Source organism: Drosophila montana, unplaced genomic scaffold (genome assembly GCF_035044405.1).
Source record: "Drosophila montana isolate Dmon_TW-CO22-7 unplaced genomic scaffold, ASM3504440v1 contig_779_1, whole genome shotgun sequence".
Classification (NCBI taxonomy): Eukaryota; Metazoa; Arthropoda; class Insecta; order Diptera; family Drosophilidae; genus Drosophila; species Drosophila montana.
The window spans coordinates 1,278,383-1,294,517 of NW_026999075.1; the positions used below are offsets into that span (position 1 = coordinate 1,278,383).

Sequence of the window (16,135 nt, forward strand, 5' to 3'; positions counted from 1 at the left end):
ATCTGGTTGAGGAATGCGCTTGAGAGAGCACAGAGAACTTTGTTTTACAACATAAACAAGCACACACACATACCCACACTCAAACTGACACACAGACCGAGTCACAGCTGACACTCGACATGTAAATTGCTCATACGCAATGTGGGCAGCACCCGCTTCAACAAGCAGCAGCAGCAACAACAATAACAACAATAGAAATGACGCTTATTAAAGTTTGACTTGCTCTTTGGAGCGGGTGTCGAGTTTTAGGTGTGGCGAGCGGCATGCGGCATACAAAAGTTGCTGCAACAAAAACATTAAACATTGCTTTTGTGTATTCCGTGTGCGATAATTGGGAACAATAGAAGAAATAAGTTGAAAATTGGGAATGGTTGCGGCAAGCGGAACGGAATGGGCCATGTTAGTGCTTCCGCATTTGTCTGCAACATTGCGCCAGTACCAGCAGCAGTACGTATTTGTAATAGGGTGTGTGTTTGAAAGTACATAGCGTCCGCCCCCTCCCCCCCCCCCTTTACTACCACCCCTGCTAAAGACCAACCTACCCCCTTCTACACGTGTAGACGTTTGTTTGCCGGCGACATTCACGTCTCGCTGTGCTGCCTGCGGGCATTAAGTGTGATTTTATGCGATTTGTACCGCGGAAAGCCTCTTTCCCGCTTCCCCCCCCCCCCCTTGCTAAGAGAATGAACCGCAGCAGCAGCACCCACTCTCCTCCAACAGCCACTCCCTTGCCTAGCACCAGGCCCATTGCTAATTTACATTTGACAAATGTTTTGCATGCTACGAAAATTTTTGCGACTGCTGCAACGACTGCGATGGCAACTGCAACTGCTGTTCGTTAGGGTCTGAGCACCAGCAACTAATACAAACATTTACAACACCCCTTCAGCCCCCTCTCTAGCCCTACACAAATGCCACCCGCAGCAGCGCAATGTGTTTTGTTTGCTGCATTTGTTTTCATTTGGTTACAATGCTGACATTGTTTACAGTTCAACTTGGTAAAAATTAGCAAAAATCTCACATGAGCAACCAAAAAGCGGGGCAAACTAGAAAAAAAACAAAAGAAAACAAACAAAATGCAGCTGAAAATTTGCTTTAATTTAAATTTACGTTGGTTTGTGTGCGGCGTATTTGTGTGTGCACATAAAAAAGAGGGAAAACCTGCATGTGCGATAATTGCTGTGGGTGGCAAGTTAAGCGGAGGTGTTGACTAAGTGTCTATGTGAGGGTGTGGGTGTGTGCATGTGCGTGTATCTAAAAGCCAATGAGGGAACGAAAATTGCAGTTTGCATGGGTCTTCAATTTACGTGCACCAGCAAGTAGTTTCCTTTCAATGAGGGCTACGCGGCAGAATCATTTGCAAATGTTTGTCTTGTAGATACAGAAATATTTGTTCTAAGCTTGGATAGGTCTTTAATAGTTAACAATACAAACTGTATAATGCCCCAACAACGGACGAATACCTAGCAAGATCTTAAATAGGTATGCATATTCCAATTTCTCAGTAGATACATGATTCTATATTAAACACTAATCCGAAATGAATGTCGCATTAATATAAAGAAAAAGAAAGAAAAAATAAATTTTCGTATTAAATTAAATTATTAAATTAAAAATTTTTACGAAGCCTTATAATTTTTTTTATAGCACCCATTATTGATAGTTATTGAGACTATAAATTACATGTCAATTAGCAAGTAAGTTTTTAAAATGTCACATAAAGTGTTTAAAACCGATTACACAAAAGTAATTAAATTTTGCAGCCATTTTTTGCATATTGATTATTCAAAATATGTTATTAAAAATAAACTCTGTATCGATAAATGGTCGGTAATAACACATGTTTCAAAAACAACGATATGCAACATAAAAATGTTACACGATAATCAAAACTTATATTTTGTAATTCTCAAAGTGTTACAAATCTCCAGGTACTGCAATATATTATTAAGTTCGAGCACATGGCCATCGGCAATGGGACCATTATCGTACAGTTTCGGCCCAGAACAGAGTGTATTTCGCACCTTTAAATGCCCGCTTAACGACACTCAATTGGGTGCTAATTGTACAATTAAACGGTGCTGACAACCCATCGAACCACTAACCGGAGAGGCCTCAGTCTGTCGTATCAGTTCAGCTCTGACAGCTAATGGCATCGATGTAAAAAAAAAAGGTGAAAAATCCGATCCCTTCGCAGCTCATCGCCTCTAATGGTAATTGTCTGCATCATAAATTTGCGTCCAATTGCCCAAGAGGCTTTCAAAATGGACGAGTTTTAATTGTGCATGCGAAACCTTCTACCCGCCTCCAAACATTCAAACTGAAATTCTGCAACATTTTAAACTGTTGAAAACTGCATTAATTTAACGCATGATTGGCAATGTGACCAAATAAAAGTGTCCCGGCGCGTCGCCAACAAAGTGAAATTATGCAAATTGTATGTGTTGTGAATGTATGCGCGAGTCTGTGTTAATTCAAAGGCAAACTCGACAAATTGGTGGCCCAATTGCTCAGTGTGATCTATAAGTCTGAACGGCGACGAAACAACTGCACAATTGCAAAATGAACTCAAGTGAAATTAAAATAATTCTGTTTATTTATAAAAATATTATCTGATGTTTGATTCCTAATGTTAAGTTACATCGTTAATTATTTTATTTTACTTTACTAAACAAAATTACCTTGCCATGCCCGGGTCAAATGAATAACCAAGTGGTATCGAAATTTTATGTGTAATACCCGCCAACTTCAGACTGGCGAATTGCCGCTTGTTAGTTCGACGTACAGACGCCTAAGCCACGCAGGCTCATCGTCACGTTTGCATGGCAGCATATAAATAATAATTAAAATATAACATACATAAATCCTTATTTACAAATATGTTTGGGTATAACAAATTCTAATATTAAATTTAAAAGTCGTGTGTACTAGAGACAGATAATAATATTTTATTATTTTTGTGGTATTTAGAGAAGTTACATTCTGTAAATTGTTATTTTTTTTTTCAATTTTACTAAAGTTGTCACAGTCTGTGTGGTCACAAACGTGTAACGAAAGGTATTTTTATTTAAAGTAAGACCCAAACAATGTCTAAAACAATTATAATAGTGATTGGCTGTGCATTGGCCATTATCTTGGTGCTGCTGCTGTGCCAGAGTAATAAGATATTGAAAGCCGGAGCAAACATAAATGATTCAAATGAATTGGAAACATCTCCATTTTCACATGTGCTCACTAGCAAAGACGCCTCCACAGCACTTGCAGTGAATTCGTCGCGTCAACAGCTTTTGCTGCTGCATCGCCAGAAGCGGTATCTGCTGTTTCCCGAGGGCAGCTCATTTCAACTGGTCTTCGATTTAATCATACCCATTGTGGACTACACCAATTTCGCAATTCTGGGCATCACATGTGCCGTCGCCTGGGAGCTACCCAGCAAGCCGCCAAGCGAGCTGCTGGACAACCTGCGCACCCGCTTAAACGATGGCACCCTGGGAACGGTGCGGCGCAACGACAGCGTTCTGGGGACGGTCGCAACGGGGAACGGGAACAACATTCGAACCGCCATTAATTGGCAGGCAATGCATGCGCAGCCAACATCAACGTCTGCCCCTGCATCAGCTGCAGGTTCTGCATCCAAAGTCGACAGTTACTCGTACTATACGAATGTCCAGAGCGGCACGGGTTCTTCCGTTTATGCAAATTCGCCTAATGGAGAACAGTATGCACGACGGCCGGCTAATTGGCATACGCGACAGTCAATACCAAAGTGGCGACAGTGGGCGAACTCTCCCCCAAACGCTCCAACCGCCGAACAAATACGTGGCAATGCTGACCACTGGTCAGACAATTGGTGGCAGAGGAACAAAGAGAGGGTTGAGCAAAATTGGCGCAAAAATCAGCAACAGTGGAACTCCTACGCGCAGCCAAAGAGAAGGTATATATGCAAACAACCCCTTATAAATATAAATGTTCCCAACAATAAATAAAGAATATTTAATAAAATTTTTTTTTTATATTACAAGTTGCATTAAATTAAAGAAAACGCAATAAAAATGTTCGGTGCTCCGGCTCACGCTTCGAAGGTCGAATAAACGCCCCGCCTTAACCCTGTTTTCATCATCAATGAACCCAGCTTTTGATTCGATCCTTGGCAATCAAATCTTATGCATCTTTCAGAAGATCAATTTAAATAATCTCTAATTAAATATTTATAGGAAGCAACATATTAATCGAAATAAGTTAATTTTTCAAAATAGCAGTGCAGTATTTTCAATTATCCAAACAAAAAATTATTTTGAACCAAGACATCCTTTGACAAAATGTGGTTATATTCAGGTTAAGTTTCGACTGTTTTTTACAAATTGGATTTTCGCTTTGAAACCGGTTCAGCTCAAAGAAATTCAAATAATTTTTTTGATCGTTTTTTTTTTTTTTGAGTATCAGTATAATCTAAATATTACTTAACCATTAAATGCTTGCCACACATACATACTCATAGCACATACTACAACAGCTACACCCACCAGCAACGTCCACGACAGATGCTAAAGGAACCACCAAAGCATCAGATTTATCCAGTATTCGGAAGACGGCGACGACGGCGAGACATTCAGCCCCAAGCAGAGGATGACGTCATCGAGCGTCTACATTTGGATCAGCATCTGAGCTCCCGAGGGTTGCTCTTCGGCAAGATCGAACGATTATACAAGTCGTAAGTGCTGTCCAGAGAGACTTACACAGCCATAACCCACTGTACTTATCCGTGTCCCACAGGCAACAGCTCAATGGCACCGCATGCATTCAGCGGGCACTCTGCGAATCGGGGCAGCGTCAAACGGGCATGGGGCAGGCGGCAGCTGAGCCCCAGAGCTTTATTATGGAGCTGGTGTCGGCCATCTTTCAATTGCCCTGCAGCAACGAAGCTGGCGAAGTGCTGAAGCACATCTCACCACATTATCTGGCAGCGCATCAGGAGCAAGGAAACTGTCGACAAATTTATGGCGATTGCAGTCACACATTTTGGTTGGAATAAAGGAAAGTTGTCTTAAATATACTCATGATTTATTAGTTATTATTGTATTTGGAGGCGTAAATATGAATGCGATTATCTTGGGGTCTCCGGTTTGGGTCCAATCAGATATCTCAAATAGTCGCCATATTAATGTTTAGATTCTTTTCAATAAAAACAATATGAACAAAGAGAATCCGATTTCGATCCGCTGGTTAGCATATGTATATTGTATTGTCTTAGACTAAGGCCATAGTAGCCAATGATTTTTAAAAAACTTTGTTAAAAAACTTATAACTATATTCTATTTTGTAAATAATAAAATAAAAAATATATGAAAATAGACCTTCTATTACCATGAAAAATTTAGATATTACGATACGTTTCCCTTGTCTGTTTTCCCTGTTTACTCATCACTTTAATTTGGCAAAGATTCAATAATAAAAAAATATGAGAATATCAAACCCTATTAATGGAGTCACAAAATAAATATAATATTAATAGCTGTTTAACCCATTAGGCTTATCTTAAGAACTTGCCAGTTCTGTCCAGAAAAGTTGGTAGCGTGAAAAACTAATTTGAGCCTTTAAATAGACCAATGAGCATACGAAACAAAGACAAAGTGAAAGACAAACTGCTAGTCAGAACAAAACAGAGGGGAAAATGAATTAAAATTACTGCAGCAGGGTATGACAGACTTATGAATTTCCCTGTAAACAGTTTAATGTTGCAGTTGAACTAAGCTATTAAGCCAAAATAAACCAATTGAAAGCAAATAGACTCGGACGATTATCTTAATGATTAAAACATTTACAATCTAACACATTTACATTCCGGTTAACATTACGTTTTTGGATTAGTTTTGTAACAATTTGATATACCCTTCTTGGCCTTGAGGCATTCGGCTAAAGCAAAAGACGAAAAGTGTGAAAACTAATAAGAAAAAATAGAATAACTTTCTTTGGCACGCCGGAGATTAAATACCCTTGCACAGATATATATTTTAAGAAGTGCTTTCCCAAGCTAGAAGTACCCTATGGTAGTTCGATTTGATTCGCTTTTGGCATTGTGGTAGAAATATTTATAAAAACTCACAACTGCAGAGTTATAATGGCCCGAACCGATCGATTCCGGCATGTTTACTGCGTATAACAGATAGAAGTTTTTATGCAAAGTTTCATGACAATAGCTTTATCGACTCGGCTGCTGATATTGATCAAGAATATATATACTTTATGAAGTCAAAGATGTCTGCTGCAATGTGATATTCATTTTATGATAAAGTGCGAATACCCTCCACAAGAGTATTTAAAGTAGCTCTCAAACGTTACACCAGCCATGCCAAGACAAACTTGAAAGTTCTCTTCGGACAGAGTAGATGCTTGAGTAGATGTGCTGAGTTTCTGTGGAGAGATGGGAAAGCGGGGTACAAGCCGCAATTAACAGCCCAGCCATGAACTAGGCGCTGCTTTTTCTCCGTGTCTTTCGAGCAGTTGGTTGGCGCAGCATTTGGGAACTTTGGCTGACAGTTGGCGTATGGACGACGCGTTGACCACAAGTGTAGGAAATGTGCATCAACAACAAAACAACACGAAAGCCCTCAATCTTAATCCTGCTGCAGCTGTTGCTGTTGGCCAGCTTAGGTGTTTGCCAGGGCGATGTACTGAAATCCGGAGGCGGTGCCATTGAGCTGCCAACGTTTGGCCCATTGCTAAATGTAGACAATGCTGATGGAAGCGATGGCAACTCGGATTTTGAGCAGCTCATCGAGTCGAAACTTAACGAATCGGCCAGGAGCCAAACAATGCAGGCACAGGAGCTGCTCTCGAGGAAGCGACGCTATTTGGTATTTCCGGAGGGCAGTTCCTTTCAGATGGGTGAGTCTGTCTCGTCGTCAATGGCCCTAAACGTTGCCATTTACATGCTTCATTTATTCCGGCCACAGTTTTCGATGAAGTCATCTGCGTTGTTGACTACACCAACTATCTGGTGCTGGGGATTACCGTTGCCCTGGCCTGGGAATTGCCCAGCAAGCCGCCCAGTGAAGCGCTTGAGGATCTATTGAACAAGCTGGAAGATGGCACAATAGATGTTAGTCGCAACGACACTGTATCCAACATAACCTACGTGGATGATGCCCAAAATCCAACTAACAACAAAACCAACAACGACAGCTACAAGCCCAACTACATTAACTTGTCAAATGGAGCAGGCGGAAGCAGCATTTATAATTCTTACTATAGCAGCTCACCAGTGTTTCGCACACCGATGCATCCAACCTATCAATATGCGGACAGCTACTACCGACGCCCCAGCGTTCCAGCCAGACGCAAGGATAGTCACTATTACTACAGCAGTCCACTGAACAGCGTACGCAATCCCTTCCAGAAGTATTTGCAGCGCCATAATCAGGCCCAGAACCCTCGCTATCCCTACTGGGCCTTGAGTTCGCAGTAAGTAAATGTCCCAATATATACTGACATCTCTTTTAATCTCTTGTCCTGAAGTTTAAAGAACGCAGTGCGCCAGCGAAATAACTTCTATAGTTCACCCAACAATCTTCGCCAGCCAAATGGCTCTTATGCACAGCCTAATGAGCAGCAGAAGAGCCCGTACAAAGCAAAGTCGAAGCCACCGCGTCATCATAAAATATATCCGGTATTTGGCAAACGAAGCTTACCAGATGCAGCCAATCCGCATCATCGTCACAGACGTAGTGGCGTTGGCAATGTACCCGATGCTGACTTAACCCGAATGGAGAACATTCAGATCAAATATCATCGGAACAGTCGGCAAACGTTGTATGAAAGAATTGAAAAGTATCTGGATAAGTAAGTAAGAATTATCATTAGTTCGTAAATGAATATCTGGAAAGGTGAAGACTGAGAAATCGCAATCGGTTTGCCCGGATCTCCACTCATTCGTATCAACTTTTAAAATGAGATGCTATCTCATATTTCTGTGTTTCAGACGCGGTCACAATGGACATCAGTGCGTGCTGCGTACTCTATGTGAAACTGGGCAGAAATCCAATGAGCATGAGCCCGGTAGCTTCGCTGGCGAACTGCTTCGTGCGGTATTTACCATACCAGAGGCGTTGGATCATGAGCCCGTAGCCTATCGAGATAGTCGTTACGACAAAGCTCATGCCCATAAAGGTGACTGCGCTGCTCTCTATCCCGAGTGCAAGCTATCTATCTGGGATGCACCATTTATACAATAAAGATAAGCCAATTTTTGTCTCAATGTCGTTTTATTCAATGACCCCACTTGCCATCAAGCAACACACCCAACACGTTTAATTTACACTGACCCCTGAATTGTCGGTCACAATCCTCTGCATTCATGCGCATCATACGACTGTAGTCATCCTCCACGCCTGAAATGGTGGGCAGGCTAAATGGAAGTTCAGTTCTTAATAATATGTCCGTTATATTTTGATTGAAAGCAATCACTTACGTAAAGATCAAACGGACTATATCCTGCAACATGGAATAGCCTGGTGGCAGTAGCAAACGCTTGCTGTCGCATATGGCGCGCAGGATGCAGGCTTTAGTATCGATACCAAGACTGCAAGGGAGAAGATATAAGATAATTTTGCATTAGAAATGGAAATAGCATCTATATGCCCTACAGCTTGCTGAACCCTCCAAATTGCTCGAACAACTGCCGACGATCACGATGTCCATGGTATTGTTGCCAGTCCGTGACGTGCTCCAGATCTGGATAGGTGACAGCTTCATAGGGCGCTGTTTCGGGATCGTAAGGCTCTTCCTCTGGACTTTCAACTTGTTGCGATTCCACCGATCTATACCAACGCTTGCCATATTTGTTCCAATTGGGCGCTGCTGTTGTCCATTTGCTCCACGTTCCAGACTGCTTATATTTCTCATAATATGGTCTTGCTGGCGTCCAATTCTCATAGCGCTCTCTGTACTTCGACCATTGCTTCCACTTTACCGGATCAGCGTAGTTGGGCGTTTGGGGCCTGTAGTCTATGCGTTGATGTAACCTTAATGGCTTGGGCTTCTTAACTGGTGTTGCCTTATATCGCCAATCGGTACCAGCTATCCAAACATAGGTTGGCTCTGTGGTTGTTTTGGGCTCTGGAGTTGTAGTTGTTCTGGGTCGAAAACGTTTCGGATAGACATCCTCACGACTCGAAGGCACTGGATAGTAACAGGCCTGCTCAATATTCATGGCTACGCCTTTAGGGAAGCTGGAGAGAAGACCTTTACTTATAGAGCCGGTAAATTTCAAATTCGAACCCTTCGGAAACAACACAAAGCGCTTTTGACGTGAGAAAACACGTTCCACAACATGGTTTAACTCCGTTCTGTTTGGCTCGCCGAAGACCACCAGAGAAAATGCCAGTTGCCCGAGCAATTGAATCCAGAGACCGCATCTCATGACTGACAATAACTGATTGAGATGTTAAAAGAGAGCTAACGACAGCTGGTAGATTCAATAAGTACACTTACTAGTTACTATTATCTTTTCAGATTGAGTGTAAATTCTTAAGCAAATAACAATAACAATAGATGTGCCCGAAAAATATCTAGTGAGGAATTTGATGAATTTATTAAAAAAAAAAAAAAAGTCAGCGACATTTGTTTGCTTAAATACGGTTGGTATTGCAAGAAATATAGATAGATATAATTTGTAGAGGAGCGTGCGGGAATTTCGTTTGGTCCAGGAACATTTTCAGAATCACATACGAGCCCGTTAATCCTCTTTGATACTTCCATTAAAAACATAAAAATTTTGGTATATTGCATGTTAAGGGCTATTCAAATTGGGTAACTCTCCGTATTTAATATGTTGTTGGGAGATGCGGGCCTGGAAGTATTTATCAATTAGATAACTCGTTCCATCTCTACCTATTTGCACAAGGATGATGCTTTAGGAGATTATTTATAGCTATTATTAAAAAGTATACAACTTAGGATGACCATGTACCAAAAATCTAATTACTAACCTAATACTAGCTAGCGAGACATTTTATTAAGAGAAATAATTGTATCTCTCCAAAGCTCGGATCTTTTTTTTTTTTTTTGATCAAAAATGGCATACATTTTTATTACAACACAGTTGGCTTAGGTAATGTTTAGCCAAGCCTGTTTGAGTCCTCAGGCTTTATGGGACAAGGAAGGCAGGAGACTGATCGGCCGATATGACTTAGGGCAAGCTCGGATCTCTGTAGATTCACAGAGGATATTTTTCTGATTTTTGTTGATTCTCGGTCTAGCATAACTGTTTTATCCTGAATTGAAAATGTAAAACTACTTTTCTCAAGGAAAATATTATTTATTTATTAATTCTATTTTTTAAAACTAAAGTTTCATTGAATCTTAATTCTTAACAGCATTTATTTGTCCAATCTACCACTTAAAAGCCAAATCAATAAGTTCATATTGCATTTGGTCTTCAACTCCTGAGTACAGGTATCGGCATCCTTCATCATAACGCGAGTATAATCATCCTCCAGTCCATCTAGTCGGGGCATTCTAAATATGAACATGGAACCTATTAGAACATTTTTAAATAGGCAGCACTCAATAAACCCACGTGAACACTAAACGCAGCATATCCTGGAGCATGGAATATCCTGGTGGCAATAAAAGTCGCTTTGAATCACATATGCTGCGCAATATGCAGGACCTGATGTCGATTCCAAAGCTGAAAAGGACTTTTATCCTAGGGTATGTACTACCAATTAATTCGGTTAGACATACTTACCGTGCACTAAGTCCACTGAAGTGTTCGAAGAGCTGCCTTCGGTCACGATGGCCATGAAAATGTCGAGATTCGACAACTGCGTTTGGTCTAGTTCCGGACCAGTGGCTTGTCCAGTCAGGTGTCCATTTCGGCGCAGGTGTAGTCCATTTCGACCATCTGGTCTTGTTGGTCATTTGCGAGCGGTGCTTATTCGCGCTGCCTTCCCATTTTTGAGCCTGGTGTGCTCCATACTTTGCCCATTGCTGCCACTTGTGAGGATTGGCAAACCCGTCAGGATCAATACGTTGTGTCTTGGGAGGCTGAAGATTAGGCTGATACGGTCTTGGCCTCGGCTTTGGCAATGTCTGCGCCTTAAAACGCCAGTCGGTGCCGGGTATATACACATACGTATCTGTTGTGCTTGTCAGAGGCTTTGGTGTTGTTGTTTTCTTTGGCAGGAAACGCTTTGGATACAGATCGTCTCTAGTGCCAGGTATGGGAAAATAAACGGCTTCCTCCAATTGGAAAGAGATGCCACGCGGATAGGTCGAGAGCAGACCATTGCTAAAGTTGCAAGTAAATTTAAAAAATGAGCCAGGAGGAAAGATTACAGCACGCTTCCGGCGACTAAACACTCGCTCATAGGCTGATCTCAGTTGAGTCTGTTGAGGTCTCAGCTCCCCATGACTACAACTGAGCAGCACCAAAAACACAAAGAACTGAGTGTACAGCATTTAAGGCAGAGCAAACGCACAGAACGAAATGATTTTAAAGCTTCACTTGCATATAGGGTAAGTACTTACTGTGAACAAATTGGTTCAATATTTACATTGAGTTGATTGATTTCTTGATTTATTGACCGTACTTATAACTAGATGCCATTAGCCCAGAGACCCAATTTGAACATTTTTTATTTACAGGCTGATCAGTAAAGGTGTCCGATTCAAGCCGAACAGTTCGCTCAGTCTGAAATATGGAACATACTCGGCTGCCCTGCCAAGTACTAATCATTCTTATTGGCTGCAAATATGCCAGCACGTTATTATATCCGGCATCATCTTCCCTGGGGGTAAGCAGGAGTATGTCTATATAAAAATCCGTAAGAGCTAAGAAGCTGAAATTAAAACTGCAGCTACCAAAAATCGCGAGCCCGGTAATTTGATTCTTTTAGATCAATGCTTAAATTCATGTCAGAGGCCTTTGACACTTTTCGAAAATCCACCCCTCCTCGGCGAAAATGGGGGTAAAAGATTTGCTGGGTTTCAAGTTAAAACTTATTTCGAACATTTTTTTTTTTGAAATTTCGTGTTTGACAATTTTCTCAATATCCATTCCTCTTGGATGAAAAATTTATGAACACAAGTTTTTTTTGACATTAAGCCTTATACCACGGGATTTGAATGACGGGAAAACGTTGATTTCATCTTGTGGTTCTTAATTCAATCGATGACAAACCTTTTTTAAATATCTTAGCCTGAGATGTTGATTTCAGGATAAAATGTGTGCAAATGTGCAAACAGTTGACCCGGGCAAGGCCGGGTAATGCCACTAAAAAGAATTTGATTTTCCATTGATTTACAAAACTTTAATTTCATCTTGTTAGCTCACCTCATCGGTTTCCGTGCCTATTGCTGAGTTCTATCCGGAACGTCGTATACTGATCGATTGGTGTTTTGCCATTTCCTACGACTTGCCCAGCGACTTGAGCTCATTTTACAGCATACCCATATGGCCGGGTTTTGCAAACTATCAAACCAAGCGGGAACTACCTCGCATTGGTAACAATGAACTGAGCTTGTATGCGAAATATGGTTACAATGCATTGACACAAACACATCCTAAGGATTTCTCAGCTGGTGAGCTTTATGCGAGCATTGAGGATGCATTCACATCATATGGATTCCATGAGACCTGCCTATTGCGCAGCGTTTGTGAACTGGCTAAGCATCCGTTTGACGATATACATCAGCACATATTAATTGAAATTTTGACGTTTATATTGAGGTATGTTTGGACCTCCCAGTTATATCTAATAGATACATCTTTATATATGAATATCTTGTCTTCTCTATTGCAGTCCAACACAGCATGACGGCTTTCTGGAAAGTGAGCATGTCTATAAGCTGGCCTACGAACAGGCAGAGCTTGATGGATTTCTTGGCAACGATTGCGGCAAGCTCTATGCGCATTGCAAACACGATATCTTGAGACTTATTAGCAATGTCATCTTTCACAATGATTAAATACACTGAATAATCAGCACGTGATGTAAACTGTAAAGTCTGTGCGTTTCATTAGCAACTGATTCGGGTCTGTCTGGACTTCAGCTGGGCAGTGCGTTGTTATCGTCGTTTTCATGTCGTTTTTAGTTCCATTTCGTCTCACTACGAAATGTATCTTAAGAGTGTGCACTTCATTTTTGGTCTGCTGGCAGCGCTGTATGAGTGCCAAGCCAAAATGTCTCTATTCTTTCCGGCCTCGTCGGTGTACCAGGTAACAGCGGCCTTATCCGTGCCGATCGTAATACCGCAACGCAAATTATTTTGGGACTGGGGCTTGCAAATGAACTACGCAATGCCCAGCAAGCCGTCCAGTTTTTACGCGGCTGCCATCTGGCCAGATGAGTTTGCCCGACGTGACAAACGTCAGCTGCGCAACGAGACACAAAAATATATGCCAGTTGATCTGAATGATATGCATCCCAGCGATCTTACCGCTGGGGAGCTCTATATGAGCATCGAAAATATGCTAACTCGCTATGGCTTCGATGAGGCCTGTCTGCTGCGTAGTGTGTGCGAACTGGCTCGACATCCGTTTCATGATGAAGAACAGAATATGCTGACGGCTCTCTTGACATTTACCCTAACGTAAGTAGTCGGATCTATTTTGAAGCCATGTGTCACATATCTCACAATACACTTTCAGCCCTTCTCTGCATTCGGCCTTTGCACCAGGCGAAACTATTTACCGCGAAATCTATGAGCATGCCGAGCAGCAAGGCTTTTTGGGCGCAGATTGTGCCCAACTTTATACACAGTGTCCGGTCGATTTCCTAAGTGCCATAAGCAAACTTATCCACTAATATAAAATTAATTTGAAGACTTGTATAACTTTTTTTTATCCTTTAAGCGCCTATTGCATCTTTTTTGCATTTATATACACGTAATTATTTACCCTTTATGCATAAACAAATGCTTTAAAATTTGGCAAAAGTCTGAATCAAGTATATCAATTATTGATCAGGACGACGAACTCTCTGTTTATCACAGACCACGAAATTTGAAAGAGAATAGATATTCTACACAAATCAGTGTTAAAACAATGGTTGCCCCTCATGCAATAATAATAATACACAGATCAATTTTATCTTACATATATTATGCACTTCAGTATACAGTAGTGAATCATGTGTTTTATTAAAATCAATCTATACATTTTGTATTAAAATTGTCTTCGAAATTTAAGTTTTTAGTTTGAATTAAAAAAAAAATTAGCCTAATCAATACTCTATGTGAACGAATTTCATACTCTAGCATGAAAGCAACTAAGATCGACTCGTTAATAAACACCAAAATCAACGTTCAAACCATGCTTAACCTATTTCCGAATCTTCACTTCTTGTATTTTAATAATTGCTAAATATATTTTAAAGTAACTCTAGATATCTTCGTTTGGATATGTTTTCTTAGCATATTCCTCGAATCTTCCCATAAGCCCAAATTCTAAACCCTACCATCAATTTTCCATTTCCATTAACTGGCTTAGTTATTTATTTATAGATTTAAAGTAATTTTATTTCATCCGACTAGATTAGTGACAATATTGAGCACATCCAACTTACACTTTGGATAAGCTTGCTGGCAATCACCGCCGATGAAGCCCAATTTCTCGGCTCGTTCATATCGATATTGATATAACTTTTCGTTGGGGCCAAAGCCATCATGCTGCGAAGGCCTATCGTATGAGTAGGAAAGAGTATTCAGTCGAATGTTTATGTACTTTAGTGGAGTGCACTTACGTTAGCAAAAAGCTGATGATCTGAACGATCAGGCTATAGCTATAACTGTGATTATCCGTCAAGGGATGAAGTGCCAGTTCACAGACACTGCGCAGCAAGCAGGATCTGTGAAAGCCGTAGTCCTCCAATATGCCCTCCATACCCATATAAAGCTCGCCGGCAGTGAAATCCCTGGGATGTACTCCACGCTCAGCCTCTAGTAGATCCATGGCTGTGCTTGTTAAGTTATTTAAATTACGCTTACGACGCTCTAGCTCGTTGGACCAAATGGTCGAATTGTAGAATGAGGCAAGATCATATGGCAAATTATAATTCATTTGAAAACCCAAGTCCATGAAGACCTTTCGCGCGTCTGGTATATCAATAGGCACCGACATAGATGTCGTCAGCTGCAGCACCGTAGATGTAGGAAATAGCAAAAGGCCACAGGTGCCTGTGATTGAAATCGAAACGATGATCGCAACGAGAATCCCGTTTAAAGATTTCGAGTTGTGCTGCTGTGGCTGTCGCATTTCGATATGATCCATATGACACATGATAAGCAAAGCTGCGTTCCGGTTTTCCGATTTCTCTATTTGGGTCTCCAATTAACCAAACTGTTAATGAGTCAAACATTTGTTCTGCGTGAGTCCCAATTAGAAGCGTAAGAGCTGCAGAAACTGGGACACAGTTTCTGAAAAACAAAAAAAAAAATGGAATGCATAATTTATTCTATACCTGCAGGTAAAATCACGCATACTGAACTGGTAATACCCTACAAGAACTGGACGACTTAAATGGAAAGGGATAAATCAATGAGTATCTATGAAATACCTTTTTATAGATATACATGCCAAGTAAAGAGAAACAGCTCTTGTTTACATTTGGCATATTGAATACATCAAATTGAATGCATTTGCAACGAACGCAAACAGAGCGTTTATTTGTTCAACATGGAAACAGCAAAATTGTATTTTATTTCAATGGTTAACAGCTGGATGAACTGCTTGCTAAATTGTTGACAGGTATATTAGCTAAAAAGAACATGGAATATGACTTTTTTTTATATATTTCTTTTTATATATATTTTTGAGAAACGGATAAAAATGAAATTATTCTCCGAAGCACATGTCATAATTTATGAAAAACAAAAATAAATTGACTAGTATTTTCTTGTCAGCTGCCTTTTAAGACTTTGGTTTGACAACATGTTAAAGAGGCTGTTAACTTTAAAGGAGGCATTGCAAATTATAGACACTATTAGATTCTAACAAAAGAAAAGATTTTCTTATTTAATTCTTCTAGACTATTATTTTTGATACCACGGTTGATATGTCTACAAAACACCACAGCTCTGTTATTGTTGGTGTAGCTCAACTGTCAATTTCTTAAACAAATAAATGTTGCGTGGC

The 16,135-nt window shown here is 40.6% G+C and overlaps 7 protein-coding genes across 8 annotated transcripts; 4 read left to right on the forward strand and 3 right to left on the reverse strand.

Moving 5' to 3' along the window:
- The first annotated feature begins 3,048 nt into the window (after nt 1-3,048).
- Nucleotides 3,049-5,032, forward strand: LOC135439903 (uncharacterized). The gene is made up of 3 exons (XM_064698770.1): nt 3,049-3,934; nt 4,514-4,711; nt 4,774-5,032. Exons 1-3 carry the CDS (start codon nt 3,087-3,089, stop codon nt 5,030-5,032), a joined length of 1,305 nt encoding a protein of 434 aa, XP_064554840.1. The 5' UTR covers nt 3,049-3,086.
- A 1,543-nt stretch (nt 5,033-6,575) lies between these two features.
- LOC135439904 (uncharacterized) lies at nt 6,576-8,231 on the forward strand. The gene is given in 4 exon segments (XM_064698771.1): nt 6,576-6,885; nt 6,954-7,465; nt 7,538-7,839; nt 7,979-8,231. Coding segments are annotated over 4 exon segments (1,377 nt in total).
- Nucleotides 8,232-8,261: 30 nt separating this feature from the next.
- Nucleotides 8,262-9,418, reverse strand: LOC135439905 (uncharacterized). The gene is made up of 3 exons (XM_064698772.1): nt 8,643-9,418; nt 8,468-8,578; nt 8,262-8,404 (listed from the first exon to the last, which is right to left on the reverse strand). The coding sequence occupies exons 1-3, from the start codon at nt 9,416-9,418 to the stop codon at nt 8,266-8,268; spliced, it is 1,026 nt and encodes a 341-aa protein (XP_064554842.1). The 3' UTR covers nt 8,262-8,265.
- A 958-nt stretch (nt 9,419-10,376) lies between these two features.
- LOC135439908 (uncharacterized) lies at nt 10,377-11,460 on the reverse strand. The gene is made up of 3 exons (XM_064698773.1): nt 10,748-11,460; nt 10,577-10,687; nt 10,377-10,515 (listed from the first exon to the last, which is right to left on the reverse strand). Exons 1-3 carry the CDS (start codon nt 11,458-11,460, stop codon nt 10,377-10,379), a joined length of 963 nt encoding a protein of 320 aa, XP_064554843.1.
- LOC135439791 (uncharacterized) lies at nt 11,335-13,006 on the forward strand. Its single transcript, XM_064698595.1, has 4 exons — nt 11,335-11,517; nt 11,647-11,795; nt 12,330-12,730; nt 12,804-13,006. Exons 2-4 carry the CDS (start codon nt 11,700-11,702, stop codon nt 12,967-12,969), a joined length of 663 nt encoding a protein of 220 aa, XP_064554665.1. The 5' UTR covers nt 11,335-11,517; nt 11,647-11,699; the 3' UTR covers nt 12,970-13,006.
- Nucleotides 13,007-13,117: 111 nt separating this feature from the next.
- On the forward strand, nt 13,118-13,808 carry LOC135439909 (uncharacterized). Its single transcript, XM_064698774.1, has 2 exons — nt 13,118-13,593; nt 13,652-13,808. The coding sequence occupies exons 1-2, from the start codon at nt 13,118-13,120 to the stop codon at nt 13,806-13,808; spliced, it is 633 nt and encodes a 210-aa protein (XP_064554844.1).
- Nucleotides 13,809-14,478: 670 nt separating this feature from the next.
- Nucleotides 14,479-15,544, reverse strand: LOC135439813 (uncharacterized). Of its 2 annotated transcripts, none has more exons than XM_064698630.1 (3): nt 15,489-15,544; nt 14,745-15,417; nt 14,479-14,680 (listed from the first exon to the last, which is right to left on the reverse strand). In XM_064698630.1, the coding sequence occupies exons 2-3, from the start codon at nt 15,278-15,280 to the stop codon at nt 14,524-14,526; spliced, it is 693 nt and encodes a 230-aa protein (XP_064554700.1). In that variant the 5' UTR covers nt 15,281-15,417; nt 15,489-15,544; the 3' UTR covers nt 14,479-14,523. The 2 variants fall into 2 exon arrangements, with proteins under 2 accessions (XP_064554700.1, XP_064554701.1); XM_064698631.1 differs by having other exon boundaries at nt 14,745-15,340; nt 15,462-15,544.
- Between the last annotated feature and the right edge of the window lie 591 nt (nt 15,545-16,135).